General features: G+C 40.8%; 1 protein-coding gene across 2 annotated transcripts in view; it reads left to right on the top strand.

Annotated features, from left to right (window-relative positions):
• arhgef39 (Rho guanine nucleotide exchange factor (GEF) 39) overlaps window positions 1-14,456 on the top strand; it is a 46,761-nt gene that overhangs the window by 6,341 nt on the left and 25,964 nt on the right. For both annotated transcript variants that reach the window (XM_020099815.2, XM_069519641.1), the window contains exons 4-6: window positions 4,053-4,173; window positions 5,026-5,144; window positions 14,098-14,168. In XM_020099815.2, the coding sequence (XP_019955374.2) occupies window positions 4,053-4,173; window positions 5,026-5,144; window positions 14,098-14,168 (311 nt within the window). The remainder of the gene's footprint in view (window positions 1-4,052; window positions 4,174-5,025; window positions 5,145-14,097; window positions 14,169-14,456) is intronic.

Genomic DNA, 14,456 nt, shown 5'->3' on the forward strand with positions numbered 1-14,456 from the left:
ATCAGTCGATAAATTGATTATTTCTGTAATCTACTGATTATTTTCAAATAAGTTAATACATAGATACATAGATTACTTTATTCATCGCCAAAGGAAATAAATCCTTTGGTTAAATTAACCAAATAAAAATGATAATAAACTCTACCAATTATCATTCAACCTTTTACGCAAATACATTTCATGATACTATACATTGATAAAATTAAGTTCAATACAATGTTGGCCCTGATTAGTAAATATGTTTTTTACTGTCATACCATGAATCCCGGGTTTATTGAATCAAATTACTACTTCACTGTACTTTTAAGGGTGCAGACCGAATAACACCAGTACTACCAGGTACGATTCACATTCATTCAATCGGCGCCAAATTTCAGTACCTGCGAGCACATCTGGGTGAGAGAGTATGTACACGCGAGTGAGTGAGAGAGTGTATGTTAGATAAAGAGCCAGAGAGCAAGACCACGTGACTCGCCCCTGGAATGTGATCAAGCCAAGCTCATTTCTAATCAGTGCACACAGTCAGAACAATGGTGAGTCAGTGGCGCAGACTCCCAGGGAGCCATGCACAGGGAGCTCATTTGGGTCTTTTCAAACATGTTTGGACGGTGAAAAAGTTATAGTCTTACAGTTCTTACCGGCTCCGTCAGTAATTTACTGCTCCTCTCATGCCGCACACTGCCGACTGAATGAAACCAAACGGAGAGCGCCCTGCCATCTCCTCCGACTGTCCGTACTTTGACTCAGTTTACAACTTCTGTTGTTTTTACCGAGTCTGAGTTCACACTTGTCCGATCTCACTGTTTGTGTGCGTGAGTGCGTGTCAGCGCGAGAGAAGAGCTGAATTCTGAAAGAATCTAAGAAAAGCTATGAAGAAAAATTTGACTCATTGCAGAAAAGTATGGATGTCTTTTTAATTTTTGCGTCACATTTTAGAAGCGTCATCAACCCCCCCCCCCCAATCGCTGTGTTCACACATCCACTTCTCCTTGATTTCTACAGACTTTATTCTAGGAGGCCAGGTGGAGAAAGTCCACAGAGACTACGGAGCGTCTCACTCGGGACATTTGCATTTACACGTGCACCTCCTCCAGAGAAAATACGGGGAGAAGTGCAGTGTCCAGTACATGTCGTATGTGTCAACGCAGCATGAACAACACGTCCCATAGTTCACAGAAAGTTACTGTTTCCTATCAGTGATTTCTGGTTATGTTTATTATTTCAGTAATTAGTCATTTGTGTCTCGTGGATGTCCTCGCTCTCTGATTACAATTAGTATTCCTCTGTTCAAGCATTCCCCAAATGAAGGCGTCTCACCCTGAATTGTTTGGTCAAGGTTGTATCCACCACAGATGTCACAACTGCTTGGAATTAATGTGGATTAACGTGTCACACAGAATGCTAATGTTATCTCCTTCCTTGCCGCTGATGGCCAGACAATTTAATTGCTGTGTGTAGGAAAAAAAAAAAAGTATAAAAATGTAATCCATAATTTCACATTTATCATAATAGCCTCTGGCAGTGAGAGAGGGTGGAAAAAACGGAAACACAGTTTTTCCCGCCCTTTACCCTCGTTAGAACTCTCTCGGCTGCTCCTGCATCTCCTGATTATGAACAGAGGCTACCTTGGCACGCAACTTCATTAAAATCTATTTAAATCAACTTCAGCTGCAAAGTGTTCCTTTTTACAGCATGTACGAACAGAAGTCTCTGGGAGCATCATTAGAGTAGGACTGTGTGTGTGTATGTGTGTGTGTGTGTGTGTGTGTGTGTGTGTGTGTGTGTGTGTGTGTGTGTGTGTGTGTGGTACTTCCTCTAAGTTTGGATAACAAGCTCCTTCACAAGTGTCAACACCCCCAACCAATTGCGTCCGTGTTACTGTAATGTGCCTGACAGGCTGAACGATTGCTTTGCCTCTGCCTTGATCTAGTTGTTTTGTTCCTGAGTTCAGCAGGCATGTTCTCACTACAAAGTGGCCCTGGGTGCCCCGAAGACAGACCCACCATCTGGGTCCCAGGAAAAAATACGTCACCCACAGGGAGAGGGCCTTCAAATGACATGACAGAGCCCCGTCTGCTAAACCACCCATTAACAGGGAAGCAATCCTCTGAACTTTGTTCAACCTCCGCACTCACTCTAAACATGCGTGCCTTGTGCGAAAAGAAAGTTATTTTTAAGGTGCATCTGAGCTGCGTCTGTCCACTGATGAGGAGCAGCAGTTCATTCAGAAGCTGCACTGTACGCTAACCTGTCCATTGTTGGTTGACCGGGAGGAGAACGCCCTGGAAATAGTGACCCAGTGAATTATAAACGATAGAGAACACTCGAGCAAATGTTTGATTGTGTTTGATTTAGGGCTGAATGATGAAAATGTTCAGCGTATTGGATTTAGTCTTGTAGGGAAGATTGCACTGCCTCACCCTCTCCTTCCTATTGTGTAAGGGGAACGTATAGTGGCCTTCAGGTATCAGGAAAAACATTCCTTGGAAGAAGACCAGCTCCTGATATAGAAATAAAAGGATCATTCTGAGGCAACCAAAACACACTTTTGGTTTCAGGAGATAAGATAAGATAAGATAAAACTTTATTGATCCACACAAATTTTGTTGTTCCAGCAGCAGGCAAGTCAGAGCGAGGTAGACAAGAGAATACAATTATAAAAAGGAAATGGAACAAAGTAAATTCAGAATATGTACACCTCAATACACCTTTCTCTGCAGAAATGGTTTGTATTGAGGTGTACAAAAGTATATTTTATATAGTACAATTGTAGAAAGTTGTATATAGATATATAAATTCACAATAGTATGCAATATTGTATGAATATAGAAAGATGTGGGTATGAACTCACAATAAGACGTGTAATACTGTGTGTACACATTACACACAGTATTACTAGTGTGCAAAATGACATTTTACTTAGAAATATTGCAAGTCATATAAGTAACATGACATGAGAAAGTACCAGCTCAGTATTTTATTTTTCAGTACGGATGGGGTTGTAGAGTCTGACAGCGGTGGGAGTGAAGGACCTGCGGAAGTGTTTCTTCTTTTACTGTGGGCGGAGCAGTCTGCAGTTAAAAGAGCTACTCAGGGCCCCCACGGTGTCATGCAGGATGAGAGGTGTTGTCCATGAAGGAATTCAGCTTCGCTAACATCCTCCTCTCACCCACGTCCTCAGTGGAATCCAGAGGGAAGTCCATGACCGAGCTGGCTCTCCTAACCCGTTTATTTAGTATTTTTCTGTTCCTCCCAGTGCATCCACACCCCCAGTAGAAACACTGCAGAAGCCATCCTTGTTATTTATTCCTGCACAGCGGATGGAGGTGACTCTGGCCCCTCTTCTACAAGATGTTTCTGTTGGTGGACCAGTCCTGTTTGTTGTTGAGGTCAACAGCCCCGGGTTACACCATCTCCCCCACCATTCCTCTTACCGCCCCCTTCCTGTCAGCCCTCAGCAGTTGAAAGCCGTCCAGAGAGTTGAGCGAGTCCGGAGTGAGTTAATTTAGCCAGGTCTCTGTGAAGCACTCGTGCTAGATTCCCCGTACTCTCTCTGCAGCCTGGTTAGCGCCGTTAGCTCTTCCATCTTATTGGGGAAAGATCTTTAGTTCCCCATAATCACAGAAGGTATACAAGGTTTCTTCTCCCGGCACTTAGCATCCAGCTCTGCATCTCCTCCTCCCTCTTCTTACCTCCGCGGGGACCTCCGGTCTTTCATAACACTAATGAAATCATCATTATGAATATTATAAACATTCATGTATACACTGATAATATAATTACAATTTTAATTATTTTTAATTATAATTTAATTGCAATTAAGTCATTTTATTTAATGTTTGTGTGTGTGTGTAAGTGTGTTAAACATCGCACTTTTTTGACCAAGACAAGAATAACCAATAGTTGCAATGAGGAAGAATGTTTGTATGTGTCATCTTGTGTACTTTTACTTTTAAAAGTCTTGAAAAATTGCATTCTTTTTAGTCATGGTAAGTTCTGATGTGATATTATTGTGTTTATTTATAGCTCACATCCATTTCCTTTGTTTGCAGATCACTTCTGGTCCATTTGGAGAACGGCTACTTTGGCCGAGGTTTCGACCAGTTCTGTCCACACCTGCAACACTACAGCACGTATGTGGACAACATCTATAATGCCAGCAAAGTGCTCGGGGTAGGAACTCAACATTTCCTTTCCAAGTGGCTATCACTCTGCATCAGACCAATGAGCATTTGACAAGCTGTTCATTACATTAGATTAGATTTTAATAACCCCTGTAGTCAAAGTTGTCAAAAAATTCCTCACGCAATTGTTCACATTATTTAAATCAGAAACTTTCAACTTTCCTTTAAAAAAGTCAGTCAAGACAGAGAAGGAGCACGTTCTCTTAACATGCGTCAGATTTGTCAAAATGCTACATCCTTGAATTGTGGACCGGCATTCTGGGAGCCACCATTAGAGATGGTCATATCTATATTGATTTTTTTTAAGAATGTTAACAAAGGATGAGGTAGCACTCCCAAGCGCTCAGTGCAGGGAATCAGTTTGGCCGATCAGAAGAAATTCGATTTTTAAGGAGGTTTCATTGGTTTTATTTTCTTTAAGGAGGCCTGAGCTTATACTGTGAATGGACATTTCCCCCTCCATAAACAAACATGAGAGGCTAAAAAACAAATGAAATGTTGCATTAACATTTGAACACAGGCTTATTCCTAATACCTGTTTGCTGTAGGGGCTATATATTCTGCTATTACCAAAATACCTTATGTGCCTGGGGGAGAAGACACGTTGTACGCAGCTATTGACATTAAACAACATGTAGTCAAGACTGTCTAGTGTGCACAGGACATTTTCATTTACTATTTTCATGGCCAAAGGCAGCAGGAGCTTTCAGGTTGTAAACAGGGATATCTGTCATAGCAGACAGCCCAGGAAATCCTTTCTTCCACCTCACGAAACATGACTTGTTAAAACACCTGTATGGCTAAGAGAATAAGTATATGTGTTTTTTGGGTGTTGCCTCAGATCCAGCTGAAGAAAAACAAGGCTTTCAGACGTTTCAAGAAACTACAGGAATCACGACCAGAGTTCAACGACCACAAGTTGGAGGATTTACTGCAACTTCCCGTTCAGCGGATTGATCAGTAAGCCCGCCTTCTGTCTTCTGTGAAAATGAAGGAAGTCTATATGTCCCTTTTCTATTTCTATTTCATACCCAAGTTGTATAAAAACAACTTTGCACAGAGAAAAGACAAATTTTGATTTGTGTGTTCTGCTGTTCCACCATCACGAGTTCTGTTGTGTCACAGATTTCACACTTGAGCTCCTCGGTTACTGTTTGGTTTGTTTGTTTTTTCACCAGTCACCCGCTACGTTGCACCACGTATAGCGTCCGTGACAGATGTAATCATTATTGTTTGGTGTAGCACACATGTAGCACTCAGACTGTCCAGAAACTGTCAAAATCCCTTTTGTTAAACACCAGTATTTGTTAGCTGTAATTTCACGCGGTCTTGATCTTGCTTGTTAATTAGTGAAACAAGGAGGAGAAACGGGCTGAAACGTGCTTCCCGATGCAGCGGATATCATGACACTGGTTTATCAAGCTGCTTGCCTCGTGTCTTAATTAGGCCCTCCTCATCTTCTCATCTCTCCAGATGTATAGACGCGCACTCGTAATGTTACATTCATCCATCACGCGAGGGAGATGGGCTGACTCTTCACCTTTCAATCTGAGACACTTTGCTGTATATCTCATTCGTGTTCACTTTCCCCTGTATAACAAAGGATGGGTTTCCCTTTTATTCCCTCACAGTTCCCACACATAAGGCACAATGTGAAAGTCTTAATGCAGCTTCCAAGCCATAGAGAATGAGAGGGATGCACTAATCCAACCTTTTCTTTTCCTACCTCAGCTCAGAGTATGTCCAACAATGAGTATCAATCCAATACCAGTTTTCTCTTTTTCACATATTCAGAATCTGTGCAGCTCATTATGTGAGTACCATGGGTATTATATTTTGCATGGAGTACATTCAGTACAGCCTGATGAAGGCATAAACCAGTCTGTGTTGGGGTATTTTAAAGCTTCAGGCCCATTTAAATAAAGCCCTTTTACATTTTCGGCCTGGATTCTTCATGCCATTATTTTTGGACGTAAGCTTTTCTCAAATCTTTTTACATTTGCATGTCATATTGTTCGGGACTCTATTTTCTCTATTTAAAAGCAAACACAATTAGGTTTGACCAGAAACGTATCGATTCATTAATACCTTTTTCTTTTTTTTCTTACATTTTTGGTGGCTACAGGCGCTGGTGCAAGCCAGGTACAACCATGCTCACTCAGCTTGGTGCAACATAGAGGAGAGGCTGAATACAATTTTACTGTGAGGGATAAAGAATCAGCAGGTGGAGTTGGGCTGAGTTTCAGTTATGGGTAGATACAAAAACAATAGACTCGTGCTTGAGGAAAATTGCATACAGATTGTGTTTGCCCTTGCACTTGCATTGCGTCTGCAGGAAAACACAGCCCCTGGGTTACTCAAAACCGCTGGCTGGTATTTATTTATTTTGTGAACTCCATAGGTCATCCATGGGTCACTCACTCACAACACTGCAGTGATTTGAAGGGTTGTAATGGAATGGTCGCTCTACTTTGTTTTTGGCTGCTGGCATACCGAAGGCAAACAGGTTTGAAAACAGATTGGGCTCTGTACAGTTGATACAATCAAAGAATGCCGGGCTGTTTGTTGCCTTGGGTCATCACCACACACAAGTAGCTGTGACGTGTCGAATATGACAGAGGTATATCCTGACATGTTGTGCGTACACTGATGATTTGTCGCCACTGTTTGTTAGTGTTAGTGCCATGTTCACATTTTTTTTATGTCAGGACTTTATGACAGCTGTCATGTCTTCCATCTGGCCAAAGAATCTACAAAAGAAGCAACACACCAATGACACAACAGTTGCAAAGCCATTGTCACTGCTGGGAGGGATGCTTCATGTTTTTGGGTTTGGGTCAAGGTTATTATAGTTTTTAAATTTTCATTAGTTTTTTTTTTAATTTAGTTTTTCATTCTGCTTTTTTATTTCAGTTTAGTTTTAGTTAGTTCAACAAGCGATTTTATAGTTTTAGTTTGGTTTTTATTTTGAGGAATCGACTAGTTTCAGTTTAGTTTTTATTTAGATTTAGTTTAAGTTTTTCCAGGTATTCAGAGAAAGCCTTGACTTGAAAAAGGATGAAACAATGTGTGACACCAAATATGGTGTATCAAGTCCTTTAATTTCATTCTTTAACCATCACCTGCAGGACAGGCAGTAATCGAGGGAGAAAACGAAATGACAACGGAAACAAAGCTGAATTTATCTGCAATTCAGTTTAGTTTAAGTTAGTTTTGCATTGCTCATTGTAGTTTTTATTTAGTTTCCGGGTTTTTTTTTGGTAATTGTCGTTTTTATTTTTATTTCAATTAACTAAATTATTTTTTCAATGATAGTTTTAGTTTTAGTCTTAGTTTTCGTTAACTATAATAACCCCGGTTCACACGCTGTGCATACATCAGTGTGGCCCAGGCGTTCTAGTGTTAGTGAATGATTAAAATATCTCGGCCCTCTCACTCTGCCTTTTGCTCCACATTTCCCCGCATCATCATTATTGATTCATCTGTTAAACAGGAGACTCGAGGGACACGTCTTAATTTTATGATGATTTTAAGTAGCACGGGCAGACGGTCATCAATGGATGAGTGTCTTACCTTGCTCTGGCTCTGTGGCTGGGAATAGCACGGAATTGTTGTCACTTATCACCATTCAAGAATGATGGATGGCGAGCAGGATGTGTTGAGTGCGGATACTTATGTTGCTGCCAGGGGAGGAATAAAATCATTGCCTTTATTAAGTGGCATTCGCTAGAGCCAGCTGGATTGGTGTCCTCCCCACTGAGCCCCCCATTATGACAGTGATGGGGCCTTGAGTTGATTGTGGCAGTGAGTAGCAACCTTTTCCGTCTGTATTGGCCATGTTTCTGTCGATTTTAGAGATGCAGCTCTCATAGAGAGGGCAGCAATTGGAGAAATATCTGCTCTAAGACGAGCATCACTTAGTCTAACAAGGGAACGACCCAGTGTGTGCTGTATGCAAAGGCTGCAACTCTCCAGAAGTTGTGGGGTCATTGTCATACTTGCTAAGCAGTAAGTGTGGAGCTGCGAGCACTACTCATGCCTTATGCGGTCTTTAATTTATCATTGTGGGTTTTCACATTGACTCCTTTATGTGCTCAAGTAGTTCCATCATCTCCTTCAGCTAAACACAGCGAGGTCCTCCAACACAAGGTTGGACTTTTGATTAATTTTTAAAAAAGGAATTCTGAAAATGTTTCTGAAAAGGCTCCTTTCTGTGGTCTACAGGTACTGGGCCGGATTTTAGTGAAAAAATATATTCCGCTTTATTGTAGAGAGGATGGCAGTAAAGTGCCTCAATTATTGCATTCCACAGTGGTTTGTCATGAATCTTTACTTAATTTTATTGACCCTGAACTTAGAATCCACATTTCCCAAGTTCAAAATCCTTATCACTGAATATGAACATTGAATATTATTGAATCAGTTTTGTCCAAATAATGCCATTGTGGGCCAATGCATTAATATTTTCACTCAATATAAAAAAACAACTTTTCTTGTCTATAGATTTTTAATTAAAAGAATTTGTATGCTGAGAAAACCTCCACATTTATCCTCATGTTTCAGTTTTTTTGGGCCAATAAAGATTAGTTGTGATGATTGAGAGCATGAGAGATGAAGGCAGCGTTTCTTACAGAATGAATTCAGTCTTTAGCGGGGGTGTACATGCACCCTCTCATGCTCAACAGGATCTAATAAATGGACACAGACTAAAGAGTTATAGATACGATTTCACGTGAGGGGAAAAAAACTGCATTGATGCCGCAACTGCAGTTGAAACTATATGAGGTCTGACTGTCTGTGTGGATGGTAAAAACGCTATGGACATAGCATGAATACGTGGCAAATAGAACTGCACACACCAAGTAAGAGATCTATTATATTAAATGAGAAGTGGAAAACATTTTTTGGTTCATTATGGAACTGTGGTGGGACAAATTAGAATGTGAAAGGCCACCACAGTCTAGATAATTAATTGGAAACACTGATTAAGGCATCTACTGACTTCCTGTTGGCACATATGAATGCAGTACATTATTTGATTATATTGCTCAGTCGGAAAGTCTCCAAATGTTGGCATGTCATGTCATCTAGGAACTGTTTATGTACAACTAAACCATAACAACAAGTTCATTTTGTGGGAAAAGTCATTTCGACTGGGTTGTGAATTGTATTAACGAAATAAGGATTTGTTCGTGATTTAAGCATTTGAAGAATTGCGACAGCCAATGTCGAAATGGCTTTCATTAATATTTTTAAGAATGGACTTTTCTTAGAGGTTTCCTTGTTCAGTTTAGTTCCCTCAGAATGTATGTCATATCCAGGCAAAATTGCTATTGTTTGATGAAATATGAACTGAATCAATATTCAAACAACTGGAATCAAACCCAGCCCTTGTTAAGAAATTACCAATGCATATATGAACTGTCGAGAAAAGGTATATTAGGTGTATTATTGCGGCGCCAAAATGTTTTGGGTGCACATAAATGATGTGCTGGTGCACCTAAGTGAAACTATTAAGTGCACCGGTGCAACAAATGTAAAGGTTGGCCTGGAGCCCTGTTTCAGGTGAGCCCGTGCCAGCCTTTTAATGACAGGTGGATGTAGAAGCCTTGGGCTTAAATTGACTAATGCTGCAGCACAAGTAATACAAGCATTCTGGACTTTGAAGTGTTTTCTAATGTCCACAGCTACAGAGCCGCTTTATTCACACTCTCAGAGAGATAAGATCCTCTCTTCAGTCACTTCATATTACATATTAATTGCTTAAGTTTGGACTGTGGAGTATTTTCCAGTCCTATTTTCCACGAATGTGCATTCCTTTGCTTTTAAGCTATTAAAGTTGAGTAATTACCCACAAGCCCATGCCATGTTCACTAACCCATGCAGAAGCCTGCCAGTGCCTCTTGTCTCTTAATTACAAATTTGAAGCAAAATAATTAGACAGATATTTCCTCCTCCTCTTTTTTCCCTTTACCGACTTGTGTGTAAATGCCCAGATGACCTGATGTGTTTGCCAGGAGGGAGGGAGAGGGGAAAAAAGGCTGCATATCATCTGCATATTACAAAGGAATTAGCGGCTCCTGCTGCTGCGGTGGCAGGAACATCCCCTCACCAGGACACGCTCTCTGAAGCTGCGTTCATCATTAGAATATATATTAACTGTTATAAATATGGCTCGGATTATGTTATTGTCTAATTATCTTTGCTTTGCTTTGCTGCTAATGAGCGGGACAGGACAGCTAAATGAGAGAGTCTGGTTTTACATTATTTGAAATGTGCCGTAATAACGCTCATCAGCGTGTTTCTCTTTTGTTACGCGGTTGCTTTAATTAGCTCTTCGTCTGCACTCCTTAATAAGAAAAGAGGGGCGCCGCTGCTAATAATACCTGTAATGTATTTGTTATTACATGATGAGACAAGACGAGGAAGATGTGAAATTATTCCTCCTTTTAAATGTCTCTTAATTGGAGGAGGCATAATTGGAGCTTCCGTTTTCATTTCCAATGAGAAGCTGACTACAAAAACATTTGTATTGCAGTCACAGACCCACCACCATGCTAACATGCTGCTTTCTCCTTTAGCTCCTCTAAAATCTACAACACACTCACACTTGATCAGATTAATTTCAGGCCGAACAGCATCACTTCAACTTTCATTATCCCAGAAGCTGCACTGTAATGTAAACAGAGGGGTGTTGAGTGCTGCAAAAGTATTGAAGTACAGTGTGTGAATCTGATATTACGACATCACAGATTACATTACATTACATGTCATTTACCCAAAGCGACTTAAGATACATTCAACATCTATAGGGGGGGGCGCCAATTTTAACATGAGCTGGGAATCGAGCCACCAACCCTCTGTTTGGAGGATGATCCACCCCCTCGGCCACAGCCACCACTGAGGACGAGCAAACGCATTGAAAGTGTTACAGTATAAGCTGTTACGTGAGTTAAATACGTGAAATGCCCACCATGCATTGGACTGTACTGTAACTAAGCAGGATAAGTGAATAATTTATTTATCGTATAGAATAGAGATCAGAAACAATCTGTGCTAACTATTATACTCAGTAATTATGAAAATGAAACATAACTTATAAATGTATACATGGCCTGGAACAAGAGCACACACAGGATAACATTTACATTCCAATACACACAGGTATTTAACACACACATGTAATGCAAATTGTTTGAAAGATATTGCTTTAATTAATATTTGTAGAATTACACACTAAATGCAAGTCAGTTAATTCAATTTGTTGAGGAAGAAATTCATCAGACATTAGAAAATATTCCAACAATGTGATGGTTACATCTCTAATGGGAAGTTTTGATGGTGATGTGATTTTTGAAGTGTTAGTAAATCAGAATACCTTTGGGAATATTAAAGAGGCTACTTTTCGCTATTTTCTGATATTTTAAAACAAAGCAAATATTCTAGAAATACAAATACTTAACTAGTCAGATGATTAAAATAATTTGACATCTTTTCACGTAGCTCACTGATATACAGAGAGCACCTTGAAGAACCACCATTATGTTGTTATCCTCTACACACAAACACCTTCCTACTACACAGTTGTTACTCTCCAACACATGTCTCGTCCCACCCATGCCACCAAATGGCCCACGGGCGGTGGTGTACAGTCTGCTGGCATCAATAATGGCCTCTCTCATTGGCACCGCTGTGTCTCTGAAACAATCCCAGACTGCACAAACACAGGGCTGCACAGGCAGAGACAGACACTGGAAATCAATGTCAATTGTCAATGCACTTCAAGGTAACATCATCCCAGTGAAAAGGATCAAGATTTCAGAGCAAGCCTGCGCTTCACAACTGTTACTTCAGACGGAGATTGAAACTGAAATAAGTTGCCTTAATGTGCCACAAATGGATTAAATTTTCTTCAGACTGAATTTAAATTTAGTTTCTACTTAACTTTTAAAAAACGGAAAGAATAGTGTGTACTGAAGTAACAAAGGTAACCGAGCCTGAGTACTGAAGTAACAAAAGTAACCGAGCCTGAGTACTGAAGTAACAAAAGTAACCGAGCCTGAGTACTGAAGTAACAAAGGTAAACGAGCCTGAGTACTGAAGCAACAAAAGTAACCGAGCCTGAGTACTGAAGTAAAAAAGGTAACCGAGCCTGAGTACTGAAGTAACAAAGGTAACCGAGCCTGAGTACTGAAGTAACAAAGGTAACCGAGCCTGAGTACTGAAGTAACAAAGGTAAACGAGCCTGAGTTCTGAAGTAACAAAGGTAACCGAGCCTGAGTACTGAAGTAACAAAGGTAACCGAGCCTGAGTACTGAAGTAACAAAGGTAACCGAGCCTGAGTACTGAAGTAACAAAGGTAACCGAGCCTGAGTACTGAAGTAACAAAAGTAACCGAGCCTGAGTACTGAAGTAACAAAGGTAACCGAGCCTGAGTACTGAAGTAACAAAGGTAACCGAGCCTGAGTACTGAAGTAACAAAGGTAACCGAGCCTGAGTACTGAAGTAACAAAAGTAACCGAGCCTGAGTACTGAAGTAACAAAAGTAACCGAGCCTGAGTACTGAAGTAACAAAAGTAACCGAGCCTGAGTACTGAAGTAACAAAAGTAACCGAGCCTGAGTACTGAAGTAACAAAGGTAACCGAGCCTGAGTACTGAAGTAACAAAAGTAACCGAGCCTGAGTACTGAAGTAACAAAAGTAACCGAGCCTGAGTACTGAAGTAACAAAAGTAACCGAGCCTGAGTACTGAAGTAACAAAAGTAACCGAGCCTGAGTACTGAAGTAACAAAGGTAACCGAGCCTGAGTACTGAAGTAACAAAGGTAACCGAGCCTGAGTACTGAAGTAACAAAGGTAACCGAGCCTGAGTACTGACTCTCCCTCCACATGAGTGTTTTAGCTCTGTATCAGTAATAATCCCCGTCCATACTAACGCATCTGAAAACGTGACACTGTGAATTTGCACACCAGAGTAAACAGGAAGCAGATTGTCTACTTACCTGGTTGCAGCAAAATAATGAACAAGGAGCAACAATAATGAAAAGTAAGATTAGGAATTTATTTTCATGGGTGGAACTGTTACTGGCAGTAAGTGTTTACAACAAGGGTGTCATCGTCTCCAAATGCCACAGCCCTGAAGTTTGCAAACTAAATTACCAAATGTGTGGAGTAGTATTTCCAGCAGGCGTCAACATAGCAATGATGTGTTATTAAACTAAAACGCACTGGTTTAGATGTAGCCGGAGACATTTAAATGTTATATAAATTAAAAATGAGACCGCTCCTCTGTAGCTCAACTGACAGAGACTGGGCAGGGGAGCAAGTCATTTGTTTCTTAGAGGGTTGGGCCCTGTGAGCTTGCCAGATTGAATTTGTAGTTTTTAGGCTGTCATTCTTAAGAACACAATACATTGATTGGTATCTACTCTTTGCCAGATTTCTGGTTGATGGATTTCATCTGATTTTATAACTTTTTTTCGAAAGGTGAAGAAGTCCATTTTATTACCAGGTTGCCTCTTGATTCACACGTCATTTACAAACCCCCCCTCGATGGAGTAATTTGTTTTCTGCCAAGCAATGTGTCTGGGGAAGCCTCAAAGTAAAACCAGGGGAGATCTCCATCTCCTGGTGTTCCAGCTGTATCTGTCAGACTTTGTCACCGTCAACAAGTCTTCAAAGCAAAAAGCCGTTCTCTCCATCTGCACCATAAGTCTGGAGCCTTACTGTGTGCATGATCGGGCCTGTTACTTCTGATTTCCCCTGAAGTGCATTTTGTACAACGCTGCTGGTGCTTTTCCCGCATTGAGGCTTGAGTGACAAGACAAAACTACATGACTCAAAAAGTCTGTCTTGCTAGTTTCAGCTCGCGCTCGTATTTCAGATGGTGACCTTGTTTTTCGGTTTTCTCCCAGGTATATGCATTTCTTACAAGACCTGACCGCCAACACCTGTCCAGACAATCCAGAGTTTGAGCAGCTTTCAAGTAAGTGTCTCTTCTGATCATGCTGCGCCCCCAATCGTTGTTTTTTTTTGTTTTTTTTTTACTTTTCAAGGAAAATTCCTGCAGATTGATCCTGTGTGGGTTTTACCGTGTGTTTTTATTGATGTGTGTTGAGCTGCACATGCATGAACCCTGGGTCGGCGTTGTTGCCTCTCCCGCTCTGTCAGGATCCTCCATGGCAGCAACCTAACAACAAGTGATGTGTTTGTGTGATGATGTGCTTTGCATCACTAGACACAGAGACTTCTGGCTCGCGCACAGTGGGACTCT

The sequence above is a fragment of the Paralichthys olivaceus genome, chromosome 23, assembly GCF_024713975.1.
Source record: "Paralichthys olivaceus isolate ysfri-2021 chromosome 23, ASM2471397v2, whole genome shotgun sequence".
Lineage (NCBI taxonomy): Eukaryota > Metazoa > Chordata > Actinopteri > Pleuronectiformes > Paralichthyidae > Paralichthys > Paralichthys olivaceus.